Raw genomic sequence first — 18,772 nt, 5'->3', positions numbered from 1 at the left:
GCAGGAATCTTTGCAGACAGCAGAAGTCTTTGGGAATAAAACCATAGACACTTTTGAACTGAGATAGGCCTACTGGAGCGTAAATTGGTAAGGTTATTTTGAAGGAGAAAATAAATAGTATTTAAGCCTTCACATAGTGAACACCAAATTAATTCAGGCCACCATTCTTGAAATATTGTCCTCCTACCTGTAGCACCTTGATGGAGGTACTAGAAAGTGCTTATGACTTGATTACCAGTTGCCATTGTGCTTGCTGACTTACAGAGGATGAGAGAAGGTTAGTTTACAGATCTACATTAAAAGTGCTTTCTGCATCTAGGTCTCTTCTCAGCTGTCTTCAGAGGCACCAGTAGAAGCCCAAGCTATTAAACCTTCTCCTGCTGTTATTATAAAGCCTCCCGTGTTGTTCAGACAGCCCACCCCTGTGACAAGATCAAGTGCCCCACTGACAAGGCCTGCTACACCTATGACAAGGCCACATGCTCCAGTTTCTACTCCAACTACAACCCCAAGTCATGGTCAGTCTTTAAAACCATCACCTTCTGCTGTGGAACAGGAACGCTGGGATGAGGATTCTTTCCACGGACTCTGGGACACAAATGAGGATAAAGGAGCAAATATGGAGTATGAGTTGTGTAAACAGGAGTCAATGATGCCTCCACCCACCTCCTCACCTGTGAAAGTACCTGCTGTTCACACCTCTGTTCCGTCAGCTGTACCAGTGTCCCTTCCTCCAGTTATTCCACCGGTTCCTAAAGCACCTGTAATTCAGCAAACTGTGGATTATGGCCACGGACGAGGTGAGTATTACAGTGTATTTGTTTGATCTGTAACGGAAAGCTAATTAGTCCTCCTAGCTTCTTTCTAAAGGAGTGTGCCACCCAAAGCATGCCATAGATGTTCTGCAGTTGACCCGCAGGCTGCATACATTGCGGTCTCATGCTAAGCAATGCAGTTTTAAGGAGCCTGTAACCTCCAGCCTTGAGTTTAATGTTTTCTTCAGTGGTGTGATAATGAGCTGTTTCATGTGAACTGAATGGTGTATAGCCACGTCTGCTTCTCATAAACACCAACTGATGTGATCACGTCAATGTGTTATATTTACATTGATATCGATACTTTCCCTTAATCCCTTTGTAGCTGAGTATGGAAATAACTGTGCTAGAAAGTACTTTGGATTGTTACGGTTCTTAGGTGTGACTTAGTACTTTAAACCAGAATGTGACTGGTGTTAGCATTATTTATATACTGCTTAATGGGTGTGAGATACCCTCTAGACAGGGAGGGAGACAAGTTCTAGTTCTGAAAGACATGCGCCCTAAATAGGTGTTTAACACATAAACAGTGAAGGGCACTGATTTTTAGTTTTGAGCTTATCAAAGCTAAAATTCAACACTAGTTTTTCAATAGAATTCATTTCCCTCATTCTTGGTTTTTACAGGAGTTTTCACAGGAGTGAAAGCATGTCGTAAAGAAGTTCTTAAATTGTGCGTTGCCATTTAGAGAGTGTTTTTTCTCTCTCTAAGGTGCCATAACATGAATTGAAGCCATATCGATTTCATTAAGTAGATGTTTTACTAAAAGCTGTTAGAAAAATTATCACTGTTGGGAACGTAAAGTGAGCGTTTCAGTTAATATTCTTGACATTAGTCAAGTAGTTCTGTGAGTTACTGAAACTTCCAGAGCATTTTAATGTTTATAATCTTCTGACCATGTGTGCTACCTGAACTCATCTGAAAAGGCAGAAGTCCCATTCTTAAAATAAAGTGGTACACATACTTACACACACACAAACCCACTTCAGACATTCAAAACCATGGTGTTGTGTATTTATGTATAGCTCTTTTTGCATTATCCATTAAAAGAAATTCTGGTAAGTTATTCCAGTCACTTCTAATGCCATTGACTGATTGCTTTTCATGACAGAGGAAAGGAAATGGAAGAAGGATATTTTAATACCTTGATAATTTTTTTATTATTTTTAACCAGATATAACCACCAGTAAAGTGGAACAGATTTCATATGGGGAGAGGGTAACCCTGCGTCCGGAACCTCTGCCGGAGAGGCAAACATTTCAAAAAGGTAGGGAACGCTTGGCTAGCTCTCAGACAGTTAGTTAGCTCTTAAGAAAAGTTGTAAGGCAGTAAAAGCATATTTTAAACTAAGTAACTCTTGTTTAAGCTAGGACTACTTTATTTTATTCAGAGGCCTATAAGAATAACAGTTTATATTGTCAAGAGCAGTAATGCAGTCAATGACCTAGCCACTTTAAAAATTCAGTTTCATAGCTTTAAGCTTTAAGGATTTCATGGTATGGTTGTCTATTACAGTTTGGAAAAGAGATTCAGTGGCTGATAAGTCCATTCGAGCCCTCACATCATATGTTTCTATATACTTTTCTTGCACTTGTTGCTTTTCCTTCAAAAATAATAAAAAATTCACAGTCTGTTTTAGTCGTTTGGATTTCCATGGGTTTCTCCTTTCAGAGCACCCAGGTCGTTACAACAGAGAAAGAGACCGTGAGCCTTATTTTGAGCGTCAAGGTAATTCCAACACAGATCATCGGGATTTCAAGAGAGAGCGGGAATTACACAGAGACCGTGGTCCTGTGGACTATGAACGAGAGAGATTTGAAAAAGAGCGGCATCCCCGAGATGATAGGTAGGTGGTTTCGGAACACTATTGAAACCAGTACAATTCAGGCTGTATTGGGTATCAGGCTGTCTGTTTTGCCTGTGAGGTACATGTTCATTTCTCTCTGGAATCCATAGTAGAAATTCTAGAAATACGCAAAATACTCTTTTGGCAGGGTTCTTCCTACTACACCTTCAAGGACTCAGTCTTACCGTGACAAGAAAGACCATCCTTCGTCCAGGCGAGGTGGTTTTGAAAGACCACCATATGAACGAAAGACAGATCGTCCAGCATATGATCATGGGCCTTCCATGTTTGGAGGTACAGTTTCTCAATCTCGAAGCCATGCCAGAATATTATGAAAAATATGGACTCACAGCGGTGAAGATTAATTGGGAGATTAATTGATTTTCTGTATTTCTTTGTTCAGAATATATAATTCAGGAAAATTGATTTGGGTGGTGTCATGTAGTTTTGTTTCTTAGTGGTGATGAGATCAGTTACACCACAGTTACATACTCTGCTAAAAAATGTCTTTGGTTGCAATAGGTTCAAGATAAGAAATTTGAATTATTTTGGGGACAAGTCTGTGAATTTATCCTAAAATAATGAAGGTCTGTTTAAATCAGCTCAGCTGGGTATGAACATCTTAATTTTTTTATTTTACTGAACTAAGAAAATTCTTCTGTCCAAACACTGGAATTTGAAGGTGATCGTAGAAATTACCCTGAGGAAAGGATTCCTATTTCTGCTCCATCAATGCCCCGTCAGCCACCACCTGCTCCACGAGTGGAAAGAAAGCCAGAATCTAAAAATGTAGATGATATTTTGAAGCCACCAGGACGAGATAGCAGGCCGGAGAGGGTGAGTATGCATTGTGAAAGCGACAATTGGTTTCTACGAGGTCTGTATTCAGATAAAATTTAGATAAATGAGTGTAATGTGTTGGGAACAAGCCTACATTTGAGGAAGCTCTGGAAATTCTCTTGGTTCCTTTGCAAATGCCTAGAGTGTTGTAGCATAGCTATTAGGAGTCAACAGGAGATGTAAACTTCCTGGGAAAGGTAAGATGAAATTTTTATTAGTGGGTAATGTTAATGTATGTTAGACTCTTCTGGGATCTTCACTTGGGTTTTTGATGTATCAGAGGCAAGACTTGGCTTTACAGAGAGTCAGAGATTTGGCAATGCACCATATAAAATAAGAAAGAACAAGATTCAGGCTATAAAACATTTAGACAAGTTTCATTCAGTTAATTTTATCTGAACCAGATCTGTAACATCTTATGCAGTATGAACTGCTGAGATGATTAACATCATATACTCTTATTCTGTGGAACTACTATCATTCCTTACAACATAGTTTGTAAAATAGGTAGTGAGGCATGGTACTGGCTTTGCTTGATGATATGCAAAAGTGTGAGCCCAGAGCACACAATTTTCTAGAAGAAAATTTTTGCAGAAGAGATTCTGTTAAATGTAGTACAGTATCCTATCTTCTTACATGATCTTTGTTTCAGATTGTAATCATAATGAGAGGGTTGCCTGGCAGTGGAAAGACACATGTAGCAAAACTCATCAGGGTATGTAAACAACCACTCACTGTGTAGTGCTGCTTGTCTTTTACGTGCACTTCCTCTGCTGTTTTCTTTCTGTTTGTCTGGAATTTCAGCCTATTGTTATTTCATGTTCCATGTCTTCATATGGCATGTGAATCCCCTCCACTATTAGCAAGCATGAGGGATACTGCTCTCTTCTTGTTTTGAATATAGAGCAGGGAATTGCTGTTTGCCAGAAGTGTTTTGAAGATCCTCTGTAGCAGAATGGAATTTTTACAGCAAGAGTATATGTTTTCTTTTTGCTTTCCTCCCAGGATAAGGAAGTAGAGTGTGGAGGACCCGCACCAAGAGTGCTCAGCCTGGATGACTATTTTATCACTGAAGTGGAAAAAGAAGAGAGAGACCCAGATACAGGGAAAAAAGTGAAAAAGAAGGTACTTTTAATTCAGTTGCTTATCTTGACAAAGAAACAAGACATTCTGGAACAACACAGTGGCAATCAGAATTTCAGTCTGTGGCTTTGGAATAGTGCAGAGACCTGTGGGCTGTTTTTCAAAACAAGTCAATATAACTTAAGGGCAGAGTGGGCAAATTCTTAAAAGTTGACCTGGAAGATGTTTTTCTCATACCAGTGTACTTTGTGGTCATGACATTCAGCAGTTGAACATTAGCAATTTAATAGGTGTCCTCTTTCTTAAATGCTTTTGTCCTTGATAAAGGTGATGGAGTATGAATATGAAGCTGATATGGAAGAGACCTATCGTACCAGCATGTTTAAAACTTTCAAAAAGACCTTGGATGATGGCTTCTTCCCCTTCATTATCCTTGATGCTATCAATGATAGAGTGCGACATTTTGAACAGTTTTGGAGTGCTGCAAAAACCAAGGGTTTTGAGGTAATGGAGCCTAAAAAGCATTTAAACTTGCTAGCACCCATATGCTGGTATTTCTAAACTTTTGAATGCGAAGTCCCTCCCACATTCAGGAAAAATGCTGTGGTCTACAGTTACAAATTTACCTTTCTTAGAATGTACAACTGCAGAGTGTATCACCAGGTAGAAAAAGAGCTCTAAAACTTGATTTACAATATTTCATATTGTCTCTCTCTTTCTAGGTGTACTTAGCTGAAATGAGTGCAGATAACCAGACGTGTTCCAAGAGGAATATTCATGGACGCAAGCTAAAGGAAATCAGCAGGGTAACTGTATAAATCTGGAGTCATAGGATTAATGATAGGTTTTGTTGTGCTTTCAGGCCTGCTGTTGTTGGAAAACTAGTGGCCTCTTTTAGACTACATAATGCTTACACTTTTGCTCTAAGAAGAGTTGGTAGTTTTTTCATGGGATTGATTGAAATTTCTTAAGTAGAGATACATCTTGTTTGTGATCAGAAACCCAATTTTCCATTGAATCTGTTACGTTTTTAGAGGTGCTTCATTTTTGTTTGTTTTTTGTTAGATGTCTGATCACTGGGAGGCAGCACCACGTCACATGATGCGCCTGGACATTCGTTCTCTGTTGCAGGATGCTGCTATCGAAGAGGTGAGAATCTTTGTGCTTGTTAAAATTACAAATTATGTAGATGTGACCATACTGAAAATACAAAGCAGAGAAAGGTGTGATCACAACAGGGCAGTTATACTTGGCACTGTAGAAAGCCAGAATCGCTGTGTCAGGCAAGTGTATTCCATTGTTCTTATCAATTACCCGAACATGAAGGTACATATTACTTTTTATCACCTTTTTGGAGCCCAGACTTACGCATCTTTAAGGAAGAGTTGAAGCCGCTTTGCTCTTTAGCAACTGTTGAGTACCAATTAAAGAGGATCTTTGCTGTCTCAGATGAAACTCAGCACTTTTTCAGGTTACTGGATTAATTGGGTCATAATTTGAGGAAGTAGTTTGATAAAATAAATAAGTAAATAAACAAATTTGAACTCCTCATGGTCTCTGCTTTGAGAAATACAGACCTGTAGCAGAGAATGAAAAAATAAATAAATAAATAAATAAAACGTAGCGTAAGGTTACACTTGCTGTAGAAGCATGCCACCTTTTTATTCTATTTGCAGTTTGCCGTGACATGCATCGTTGGTGTGTCAGCTTTCTGTATTGTTGCATTCTTCTTTGGCAGATGTTTCAGGAGCTGTGGGAATAAATTAGTAGTTAATTGTATGGTCATCGTGAAAGTACCACAGCTGCATGTTGCTGTCAGAACAGCTCTTGCCATGGCCATAGAAGCTGGTGAACTGCTGAAGTAGGAAGAGAGTTTACTCTTTGCAGTTTGTCATGAGGTCAGCAGTCTCCAAATTCTTTGTAGCAGTAAGTAGTAATCTTTAAGAGGACAGCAAAAGGTTCAGTTCTTAAATGGACTCAGAGAAGGGCAGATTTGGGATTTACTATGTGTGCATCAAGGTTTTACAAATGGTAATGAAGAACTGTGCATACTTGGAGAATTTTAGGTACGCCACAGTATACACATGAATCCCCGTTAGAGATGTGGACCCCAGAAAGTATTCCATTAGATGGGCAGGGTTAGATGTATGTCTTAAAGCATCCATTTTTTTTATTATGTTATTCTCTGTGGTTATTATTCTTCACTGTGATATTTAAATATATAAAAGATAAAAGCTTGATAGGGATGTTCTATGCAGAGCGCGCCATTCCAGTGATGTGTAAATGGCAAGTTTAAGATCTTTTTCTGAGATTTCAAGTTTTGAAATGTGGTGGCGTGGGAAGCAAGAGAACTATCTTTCTGTTACAGATACTTGTAGCACAAAGAATGCACGTGAAGGAAGAGAATAAACGATTGCTACTTTCCCACACAGTTTGTCACTCTGTAGCTAGAAAGGAACATGCTTCTGAGGGAAGCCAAAATGGAGCCAATATTCATATATATTGCATCATCATACATTCCAAGATGAATGCTTTCTTTCCTCTTCTATTTGAACTTGGAATCTTCTACTCACTCTGCTAAAAAGATAATACTTAGAAGTCAAGCAGGGCCTTGTAAGTTTGTGGTTGTGCTTTGAAACAGGTGGAGATGGAGGATTTTGATGCAAATATTGAAGACCAGAAAGAAGAAGTCAAGAAGGACACAGCAGAGGAGGAAGAAAGTGAACTGGTAGGAGACACATCAGCCATCTCTAACAAAATGTTTGTTAATGTGTCTGAGGGAGAATCTCAGTCTTATAAATGCCAACCCATTGCCATTCTTAGCAGTGTGATCTTAATACACACATTTCTAGCCGTTTGTTCCTTAAATATTTCTAGGAGAACTTTAATGTTAAATCATATTATTCCTAACTGAATTTTTTTAAGAATCTGTGAGTATATGCCACAAACAGCATTATCAGTGGAGTGTGGCAACGTGCCTCTTACAGACGTTTATAAATTGCAGTGCACTGTAGCACTGTCTTCCAGATTATCTAAGAATTACACTAAGTGGAGGGATGGGAAGAATGGGCAAAGATTAATTTAGCTTATTTCCTTTCACGTGTCTAAAGAACTCTTCTCGACTGTCACAGTATATGACAACAGTTATGAAGAAGAATGCTTTCTCTGCCAAGGCTCTTTGACTTTGTCAGTAGGTATTTCCAAGATGAGCGATTAGGTCTCTTGAATAAATGAAGGTTAGAGAATTGCCCTGAGGGCTGACGTTTTTAGGTATGTATTTAAAAGGCTATGGAAGGCTTCCTGATGTAACTTCTTGGTATGTGTTGGAGCTGCAGCTGTCAGTGCTTGATGAGTTGAATGTGTCAAACCCTGGTTCCCACAACCAAGCAGTTAAACTCCAATGAACAGGAAGTAACCAAAAATGTCTGAGATGAGCAAAACCCTTTTTCTTGATGAAAATTTACTATTCCTCAGGAGTGGCAGTTTAGAAAGCGGTTGAAATACAGAATAAAAAAATAAAGCTTAGGAAGAGTGGATTTTAATAAACATCTGTTTTTTGCAACATGACTCATTTATTCTCTTTACTAAATTACTCTTGGGCACAGAGTATGAGGCTACATAAAGTGTGGTTAGAACATCTCAAAGACGCACCCATGTTTACAAGAATATGGCTGCTAGTCTCATTTCTTGGAAATGAGCTATATCTAGAAGAGAAATTTGTCTTCAGCTTTTGAGACATCTGTGCATAAGTGTGAGTGTGTATGTTTGTGTTTATGGGCTCTGGGGAGTGTCCTAATGTACAGCACATATAACAATAGGCCTTTTCTTTATGAGACAAGGAGAAAGCTTGGTGGTGAAAACTATGCAAATTATTAATAACTAAAAGTAATCTACATGTAAGAATGCTTTCTATTCAGATTCACAAGAGATGAAAATTAGCAAAGAATGATCTGCTGTATGTAATCTCTGCTATTCAGTCACATGGCTAATCTCAGAGGTATGTCAGACAGAAAGGTGGAACAGTACACTGTATTTGGTATCTGTTGCCTTCTTGAGAGCAGTTGGTAAGGGTTCTTCAATTCATTTTGCTGCATTTAATCCTGTGGAAAAAGAGAGGTCTGAAGCTCCTGCCATCTGGCAGATGTCCTTGAAATATCCAACTGTCTTGTACCAAAGGATGAAGTCTGAATCTTTTCTTATCCTATCTGAGAACCGGGATATTGTACAGATTCAGCACACAATAGGCCATTTCACACCATCAAAGTCACTCTTTTGTTGCTATTAATCAACTCCCATGGGGTTGTTTGTAGCATTCAAACAATTCTTGCTTTTCTGTGCTTGATGGTATGAATTACTGATGCATTTAATTTAGTGTTCTCACCAGTGTATCACACATCACTTTGTTCAATACAGGATTCTAGCTGTGGTATAAACTTTCTGAGCAAATTTTAATGTGCAACTTGGTTTAGAAGTATAAATATACATATATACATGAAGTTTATTTATTTGTTACAAGGAAATATTGCAGCACAAACTGTCTTAGTTTGTATTAATTACAGACTTGATTAAAAACAATAAAATACAGAGATCTGATAATCTTAAGTTGCTGATATATGCTTGATATAAAAAAGGTCTTTCAAGGATTTTGGAAGATCAATGCTGAACATAATCAAAAGCAGTGTAGCTCTCTGCAATAGTACACTCTGATTTAGTAATCCTTAGAATTAACAAATACACATACATGTTTACCACAGTGGAGGCAACCTATAAATAGAGCAGGAAAGAAGTTAGTGTAATAAAACAGGTCTGTGGATTGTTTGTTTTCTTGTTGAAATCTTCTAGAGTAGTTCTTTTCCCTCTCTATTAAAAATCATTCTTAAAATAACGAAATTCTCACAGGGGTTCCATTTCACTGCATTGAGCTTTTTACGTGATTGCAGAGAAACATAAGTAGTTTTATACCAAATCTGAACAGCTGAAATGAGTTACAAGGAGTTGCTTAGTAGGGATTTACTTGTCCAAGAGTATTAAATCGAAAGATAACAAGAAGATACCTAAAATAAGCACCTTTTTGCCAAATTTAATATCATTATGCTCATTTACAAGGAATAAACTAGCTAAAGATCATTACATGTAGAACGTATGATGATGTTATTTAGGGAAAAAGTGTTGTAAAAGAATCATTGAACTAAGAGGGTTATTTTAAAAAGAAAAATAATACTGAAATCTTAGTGATTCAGCAGATACTCCCATTTAAACTAAGAAAAACTTTTGTTTAGTTGTGGACTAGTCACTCATACAAGAACTTAGTATGTCCCTTCGAAAGGATTATTAAATGATGCTTGTGTGTCGTAAATCAGGGAATATATTCTTAAAAGCTTATGACTATGGTAACTTTTTCATTTGTATTTGTAAAGCTTTGAATATTCGTTATGCCTGATAAGTTGTGTTGCAATAACTTTGCCACCTGGGATAATATAATATAGTAACTGTGCACACAGCACCATTGCTGTCTGTTAGACTCATTCCGGAGTTCTGTGTTTGCAGAGGACAGCACTCTTGCAATGATTTGCAAGGGCTGCTAAAATCACTGAATGGGAAGTGGATGCAGAAGTTCTGAAATACCGAGTAATTTGTTTCCTTCATCTGATAACAAGAATTGTGCCTTACAAAAAGAAATACCTTAAGCTCCCATTATAATGCTGTTTCCAGTTCAAAAATGATATGCATGTGTGTCTCTCTCTAATCCTCCGAGCTTCTCTCTGTGTATGATTTAGGGTTACATTCCGAAAAGCAAATGGGAGATGGACACTTCTGAGGCAAAGCTAGGTGGGTATTTATTTTTTCCTGTTTCTTATAGTTGGTATCTGATGATGTCTGCAAAACCTGAATTTTCATTTTTACTGTGCCTCCTTACCAAAGACAAATAAATGTATTGATCTCATACACGTGTCTGAAACTGCAAAAGCATCTATACAAAAAAGGAATTTGTCTTCTGCCAGAGGCAAGGGAGTTATGACTTTCTAACCATTGCTGTTTTATATACTCATTAATTGTTCTTCCATCTGTTCAAGGAAAGTACTTTGTCTTAAAATATTAAAAAAGCAGTATTTCTATTCTTCATTCATCTCTTCTGTATTATAAAAAGCAAAGAGTCAGCTTGCATTGCATTGCATTCTTGTTCATACTGCATACCTTTTTTTCAAGCCTAAATGTCATCAGTAACTTCTTACTTTCTTGGAGATATGCCTAGTAGCTGTATTGAAGATGTTTCTCGCTCTCCAAAATTGACATGTGTGAGGACAAAGTAGTGCCATGCTTTGAAGTTGGTTCTGAATGGTTAGGCCTTGGTGTATCTTTTCAACAACTTAGGTATTGAAAAGTTAAAGTTCATTATGCTTTTCAGTTCCAGGAGGGTACTAGAATTCTTCTTAGTAGGATGCAAAATGGACTTTCCAGGAGCACAAGGGCACTATTTTTGCTGCACTTTTTGTTCTGATTAGTGCTGCTGGTTGTGTTAGACATAAATGCTAATATTAGGAGTCTGTTAAAGTCAAAAGCAACTTTCAGGCTGAAATGCATGCACCGCGGCTACGATGGAAGGTGTACACATGGAAAGGGGTTTCTAGTCATTATGATTAGGTTTTTCTTTTTTTTTTTTCTTTTTTGCTGAACAGTAATGGTTCTAAGTGAAGATTTTATCAATGCAATCTGCATAAAACTGCTATTTTCTGTCATGTCTATGAGAAGTATCAAATATCTGAATGGGACGCAGCATGTCTTAACATTTTGAGGTTCGCTTCTGCATGCGTGGTACAGCCCTGTGTATCATTACTTTCTGATAACCAAAACTGCAATTGCACCATAGAAATAGCATTAGAAGTTCTGGCTTACATAAAGCAGCCTTTCATCTTTTGGTGTTAACTGCTTAGTTGCATCATCTCTTCTGCTGCTGTGCTTTCTTTTAAGTCACTTAAATATTTGTGGAATATATTGACGTTGTGGCACCTGTAGTACAACTGGAGGAGCCTTGTACTCAATGATTCCGGCATATCAAACAGCTAGGCAGTTAGACACAACTAATTCAGGATTGCTCTGCATTTTTGTTACAAGAGTTGACTGTTTTAATATCTTAAGATTATTTCTTAAGTTTATAATGATTTTTTTTCCTAATCACGTACGAAATTGTAGTACTGGAAAACTGCATTGTTGAAGAATGCTCTGATGCATTGTGTTGTATTCCAAATAACATAGACTTCTTTAAATACTGAGTAGTAGGAATAGATGTGTTGCACTGTATACGGTGAACCTTAAGTCATTCCGTGCGTTTTACAAATATCACAGGAGCCCAAAGTGTATTCTAAAAATATTTACATTTTATGTGTAGTTTCTAGCAATGCGGAGACTGCGACTACAGCAGAAATTTACAGATAGCTTTCAAAATTTACCCCTCTCATGATCAAATACTGCTAAAAAATAGAAACAAAGAACTGTGCTGCATTTCTTTCCATATGAAAACTCCATAATATAAACCATAGGATTTTTATATGGTCTCCACTTAAATATAAAATGGGGAGCGAGCAGCAGAGTCAATTTTATGCTAAAGTTACTTGCAAGGCTGTTGCAATAATCCTTTAACAATCAAACTCCATTAACAAACTGGATGTTAGCATGCTGCAAGACACAGATACAGGTGCTGAGGTCTTTCTATTAAATCTGTATTCATGATTTTAATTTTATAACTACTCTCCAGATGCATTTTTATAAATATATAGAACTATAGATTAAAAGTAGATTCTGACAGAACATACATTTAAAAAAAGGCAGGCATTCGTATATAATGAATGCTGTTTCTTTGAAAAATTGCTCTGCAAGGGCAGACAACTTTTAGCTCAAGGTATACATTATAAGCGCTTGCAGTCTGTGAGTAAGAATTACTATATTTAATTCACAATAAGACTTTGTGGTAGATGACCAATTAAAATTATTTCCTGAAAGGCATGTAAACTGTGGTATGCATTCGTTATTCCAAAGTTGAGTTATTCCCTGGGAGCTGGCCTGCCCATCAGGTTTATTGCGTTAGTCCCAGAGGGCACACATTTGCAGAAGTGATAGAAGTGCATAATCCAAAAACAACACTGTAAGTCTTGTTTTGCTTTTTTATTTTCTTTCTGAGTAGGTGTTGTTACAGGAAAGCACAATAAGATCTTACTGATTGTAATAAGCCTCAGAAAAGGCCTGAAAAGTTTGAGTTCTTTAGCTGCAACGCTGACTTGTGACAGTCACCATACCGTACACCCCGGAGCTCTTGCTTTAGTTCAGATTTACTTTGGCAGGGGTGATGCATTCCTCTGAGTATGTGTGTGGAATATGGTTTCCTTATGTGTTGTGAGTGCACAGCCACATTTTTATTCTAAAGTCTAATCACTGGTCTGTCTTGGTGCCTAGTGCACATGGGTTCTTGTATTTAAATTTACAGAAATGGACTCACATTTTTAAAATTTAACTATATTCAAAGTGTTTAGCGCAATACTCTGTTTCAAAGCACGGCTTAGTGGTGAGTTCTACAAACTTTCAGGAAAGGACAAATGAGCTCTGGCATAGCTGAAATTTTGATACCATTGTAAAATTTGCTCTAGAACACAAATAACATTTTACGTAAAACTTCGTGGCTTTTTATAAGAAGGGCAAAAATTTAGCTAATTGATTAATTTAGTTTTTGAAGGAGCTGATTAAGTCCGTTACTTTCAGATGCTTTATTATTAAAATTCTAAAGGTGAGTTTTAAAGTTCTACAGGTTTTCAGAAATGCTGCTGCCTCATTGTTTTTAAAATTGAAATGGTAAAATGATGTTTGATAGTTTAACACTAAATAATCATCTGCCATAAGTATTCACAAGCACCATTGTTACAAAATGACACCTTGTCTCATTTTCAGAAAAGAATATTCTGAAATAGTGCTTTGTGGTAGGCTTTTGACATTTCTGTAGTGTGTCTACGGCATGGCACATGTACCTTGAACCATGATACCACGGATGGAAGCAGATCCCTCTGGAAAGACAGTCCAGCTTCAAACATGGAAAGAGATAACATTTTAAAATAAATTCTGTGTAGCAGTAACAAAAAGGGACAGAGGGGAACCTCATACTCTGCACGCCTCCTGAACTCCTCTGTTGATGTTTGAGAGTTACACGTTTCTTGGCGATGTTTTCAGTTGGTCTGTGTGCAGCAGGGAGTGGGAGACTGAACTCTCTTCCCCATTGGTAATGAGATGAGCTTGCATCTTATCATGTTGCCTTCCAACAGGAATATGTCTATGTACAGATACTTGCCAACAGAGAGCTCTTGAATTTTCAGTTCTCCATGTTCCTAAATGCTCCTCAATGCATTTGTTACTCTCCTTTTCAATGTCTTTTTTTTCTGGAAACCCTTATGCTGCGAATGATCTTCGCTGATTGATCTGAGAGTAATACTGAAGAATAGTGCAAGTACGTTATGTGCTGGAGTAACAGAGGAATATTGTATAAATCAATTTTGTCTTCTAGAGGGAGTGCCGTCTTTCTGTGGAGATTGAGCTTCAAATTTGGCAGATTTAACTTAGAGCAAAAGAACAACCTTAACTGAATCATGTAACCAGATATCATGTAACAGATACAAAAATTCTGCAGAGTTTTCTTAAATGTTGGCTTTTTTAAAAGGCAGAGGGGGATTAAAATGTTTTCTTAGAAGAAATTCTGTATCTGTTCCAGGGAAATGGGGCAAAGGTGGAGTCTTTAAAAATTTTAGAGTTGTATGAGGGAAAAATTACTTCATTTGTTTATGGCATTTAAATTATACTAGCATGTCTACATCACCATTGCCTCACATTATCTCCGTTGTTGCTCTTTTCTCTCCCATATTAAGTAAAAAAAATCATCTCTGAACTGAACTTCTTTAAATACATATCTTTGAACATCCACTTCTGCTATCCAGAAAATACGCTGCCTTGTATTTGGTTTATTTCTGAGGCCTTTTGTGAGTGAATTTAATTACATCAGTGACTTCTGAAACAATGTTACTGACATCACTGGAAATGGTTTACAGAATATAACTGCCAACCTTAGTATCCTTCTGCATATACTTGAATTGTTGGCTTATAAGATGGTAGCATACATTGACAGAAGTACTAGGATTTCCTTTGACTTGTAAAGCTGTTTTTCATTTTCATACTTTGTTGTTCATAATCTTACAATGAATACTTCATCTCCTTTCAAAAGCAGTTTGCCACATAATTTCAAGAAGGTGGTGTTTTTTCACTGAAAATAAGTGTCCAAAGAGGAACAAAATTTTAGAACCTAGGAATGGAATTGTTTCTCCTCATGCCTTATTGCTTCAATAAGAAAAAGAAGAAAATGATGACTGTTGGACAAACGTACTGCTCAAATATTCATGACTGACCTCTTACACCATGAAACAAAAGATTCTCAGATATTTTTTTTTTTTTTTGCCAGTCCTGGAGGATTTTCTGAGTGTGTTTTCCTTGTGGGGAGAGAAAAAGAAAGGGGGGGATCAGGGTTTCCAAGGAGCTTTTTGTTTAGCAGAAACAGTATCTCAAAAACTTGTCTTTGCATTAAATTATATGATCGTCACTTGTTCCCTGATACTGCATGTATGCCATGTTTGACACAGTATTAAACCCCCAATTTGGGGAAAATGCTACAGCTTTAGTATTGCGTTCAAATACAGAAAGGTGGATCTGTGGTTCCTAGCTACTGGTGGCTATATTGTACCTGTAAGGACAGACTCCATATAGTATGAACATCCAGAAGAGCAAGCTTTTCTCCCTCATACAAATAACAAGACTGAGTGTTATTGCTACACAGTTAATGTGAAAGATCAATAAAACTTGAAAATGGCGTTGAGTCTTCTCTAGTTTATTTCAACTCTCATTCCACCTGTCAAGACAAGGATGTACAAGTTCTGCTGCTCATTCTTTTGAAAATTTTTCCACTCATCTTGTTTGTGTGAATAATAGGAAAAAAATTCTCCTTTAACTCTGAGACTCTGTGTTTGTTCTCAGACAAGCTGGATGGTTTGCGGACTGGCACTAAAAGGAAACGTGACTGGGAAGCAATTGCCAGCAGAATGGAAGATTATCTACAGCTTCCAGATGACTATGATACACGTGCTTCTGAACCTGGAAAGAAAAGGGTAATAAATTTTCAAATGACTTACTGTCTGTGTATAACCATTTAACGGTCTCTGTGAAAAAGAGTTTGTATCAAGTCATTCAGTGTTTATGAATATGGCAGTTTCGCTGACTCACTTTTCATTTTGCTGTTCCATTAGATTCTGTAAGAGAATATTCTTGAGAGTAGGGTCTTCCAGAGGTAAACAGATTAATTATAACGAAGTGAGGAATTGGAGATAATAAAGGTTAACTATGCGTGGCGTGGCTTTTGAGATTGAGAATGGAATCATGTCCCATTTCTTGCTGGGGGAGATGCACTTTGTTTCAGAGCAACCCGTAGAGTCCTTTTCTTATGCTGTATGTTTTGTGATGAGATAGTGTGATGTACAGTGCAGATTCCAAGACTAGATGATTATTTTATTAAGCTTTTTTTTTTGTTAGGTTTTGTAATAAGTAGACAGAGAAACAGTACACTGTTCTTACGTTCAAAAAGATTCAGCTGAGGAAAGTATCAGCTATGTAGGCTTTATATCAATTAAGTCTTGTAGACGTTGCCTCCTGCATATACCTTGTATAAAGCTTGGGAGATGTATAAGAAGTTGGCTTCAACCACTTTGTATGTAGTTCTGTTCTGAACACAAAATGCTACATCTTCAAATACCATTGTGGAAAAAAGGGCAAAAAATCATAGAGGAAGATGAAGGAGAGGTAATAGGAAGAGGTAATACTTTTTTTTTTTTTGTCTCCAAAATAGAAAGACCAGCTTTTGCCACTAAAAGTAATTTGAGTTAACTGTTGGTGTTTGGGCTTTGTTTTGTTCTGTAATGTCAAATAGAAAACATGGGTAGTACCGGACAACAGTGTGCGTGAGAGAAGTGGAGATACTAAGGCATTGGCAGAGGAAGTGATGGTGGAAGAAGGCAGACATTGCTTAGCAGGAGGAATGTCTGGGGAAGTCCAGGTAGAAACTGGAGTAGGGAGGTGCTGGCAGAAAGGTGATAAGGCTATGTCCCCAGGTAACAAATCAGCCTGGATGGGACTAGTCAGTGAGGATGTCAAGGAATTGCTCCTTTACTTACTGTTTTTTCTTGTCCTGCAACAGTGTGTTCCAGCTGAGTTTCTGGACTGTAGGCCTTCATCATCCCCTCCCTCACTCCCTCCTCCCTGTTGCACTCCCTCCCATTGGCGTCTGGGTTTGTGGGTGAGGGAGTGACTGTATATGTTTGAACAGGATTGAACAGGATGAATGCAAGTGATCTGCATGACCATGAAGAGCCACAGAGGAGATGGCTGCAGCTGTAAAGATGGGAGATAACACATGCGTGAAGAAGTTATTTAGCGTAAAGAAATAGTGGAAAGATTTAAATAGAAATGTATCACAGAAGATAGAGAAGGAAATTGTCCCTCATTCACTCATTCATTGCTGAGTTGCTCTTTAACACTGTTTTTCTGTAGTTTCATAGTCATCTTCTGGATGTTTCCATCGTGCAATTGAAAGACAGGTTGTACAGAAAATGAAGACACTAAATGAATCTTTGATAAGTCTTCCTGCATAAAGCATTGCTTTGAACAGAGAAATAATTGTAGTAATTACACTTTAGCTCTCAGAATTATAGCATTGAAAGGAAAAGGCTAATAATCTGTACCTTTCTTCTACTCCATGGAACTCCTGGGATATTCAATTAAAAATAATGTAACTGGAGTAGTTTCCATCTTTACCCATCGGAAAACAATTTAATACTTACCTGTTTGAATGAAAATGGGTGCAAATTAGAATTCTTGTACTCTTATCTGCAGTGGAAAGCCTAGACTTGTCTCAGGATTTCTTAAGAGGTTGTTCTACTGATAGTATGTTCTCCGTAGGTGCGGTGGGCAGATCTAGAAGAAAAAAAAGATGCAGACAGGAAAAGGGCCATTGGTTTTGTTGTTGGACAAACGGATTGGGAGAAGATAACAGATGAAAGTGGTCATCTTGCTGAGAGAGCCCTCAACCGCACCAAGTATATATGAAAAAGTGGTTAAATGGAATTTTGTGCCTTTAAGGTAAGTATTCAGTCTTCCTGCATGTTTATAGTCTTGATGTTTTTAAAGTTTTAAGAGTTGAGGTTGCAGTTCATGTCATTGTTAGAGTTCGCCCAGACATTAATTTGGGGCCTTGTGTAATAGGTGTCAGCTGTGCCCCCGTTAATGTGCACCCTCCTGTACAGCATCTAAAAATAAAAGGAGAAGGACTGTCAGCTATGAATCTCCAAACCTTATTAACAGGAAGATTATGTTTGCATTAAAAGAGTAGTTTAACTGTGTGCCTAGTCCTGTCTAGTTCAGATTTTGCTTACTGTATCTTAACTCTGACCACATTAATTGCTGTTTTACTTGGTGTAACAAACTTTTCCTTTCTTTACAGGCCATTTGCTCTGAGAAGTGAACCAAGGTGTCATGAGCATCTTGCATGGGTCATGTCACTCCCACCTTCACAGTTTTTCTTTGTTACTTTAGTTTCAGCAGTTTTCTTGAGATGTTGGCAGATAACCAGCCCTCAAAAAAAACATGAATCCGGCTGCTCCGAAGTGAGAGAGACAGTTTACTTTTTAATATTTTTGAAGGGGAGGGAGGGGGAGGGCCAGTAGTTTTAGCTGCTGTTTGTGGGATAAAGTGGAAGGATTAGACAGACGTTACCTCCACTGTACCGTCACAGAATGTTTATCACCTTTGCTTTGTGGCCGTTCTCGTTTTATACTGTATGTACCTTGTAGCTTATTGTATTAGGAAGCAGAACAATAAATTTCACTATAAACTCAGTGTTCTTGGTGGACCATATAGCATGGTTTTTGTTTGACATTTTAAATGTGGTCTGTGTTCACATGTTGACAATGCTCAGAACCGTCCTTACCTGGAAGAGGTGCTGTGCTCATATTCTGGAATGTGTCCTGTCTTCTAGGTTTATCACCTGCTCTTCTTCTCATAGACAGCTCCATTAAGGCCCTGGGTTTTGCTGGCCTTTAGGAGTCATACCGTTCTC

At 37.8% G+C, this 18,772-nt stretch overlaps 1 protein-coding gene across 1 annotated transcript in view; it reads left to right on the top strand.

Moving 5' to 3' along the window:
* Nucleotides 1-18,552, top strand: part of YLPM1 (YLP motif containing 1) — a gene marked incomplete at its 5' end in the record, with an annotated part of 24,517 nt that extends 5,965 nt beyond the window's left edge. Inside the window, 15 exons of the mRNA XM_009587977.1 lie at nt 363-800; nt 1,990-2,082; nt 2,487-2,661; nt 2,834-2,955; nt 3,344-3,498; nt 4,154-4,216; nt 4,507-4,626; nt 4,912-5,088; nt 5,307-5,390; nt 5,650-5,733; nt 7,226-7,312; nt 10,362-10,413; nt 15,643-15,773; nt 17,617-17,796; nt 18,158-18,552. Of these exons, the coding sequence (XP_009586272.1) occupies nt 363-800; nt 1,990-2,082; nt 2,487-2,661; nt 2,834-2,955; nt 3,344-3,498; nt 4,154-4,216; nt 4,507-4,626; nt 4,912-5,088; nt 5,307-5,390; nt 5,650-5,733; nt 7,226-7,312; nt 10,362-10,413; nt 15,643-15,773; nt 17,617-17,763 (1,928 nt within the window). The remainder of the gene's footprint in view (nt 1-362; nt 801-1,989; nt 2,083-2,486; nt 2,662-2,833; nt 2,956-3,343; nt 3,499-4,153; nt 4,217-4,506; nt 4,627-4,911; nt 5,089-5,306; nt 5,391-5,649; nt 5,734-7,225; nt 7,313-10,361; nt 10,414-15,642; nt 15,774-17,616; nt 17,797-18,157) is intronic.
* Between the last annotated feature and the right edge of the window lie 220 nt (nt 18,553-18,772).

Source organism: Fulmarus glacialis, unplaced genomic scaffold (assembly GCF_000690835.1).
Source record: "Fulmarus glacialis isolate BGI_N327 unplaced genomic scaffold, ASM69083v1 scaffold16581, whole genome shotgun sequence".
Taxonomy (NCBI): Eukaryota; Metazoa; Chordata; class Aves; order Procellariiformes; family Procellariidae; genus Fulmarus; species Fulmarus glacialis.
The sequence above is the reverse complement of the archived record's forward strand: the minus strand, read 5'-3'. Positions and strand labels throughout refer to the sequence as shown.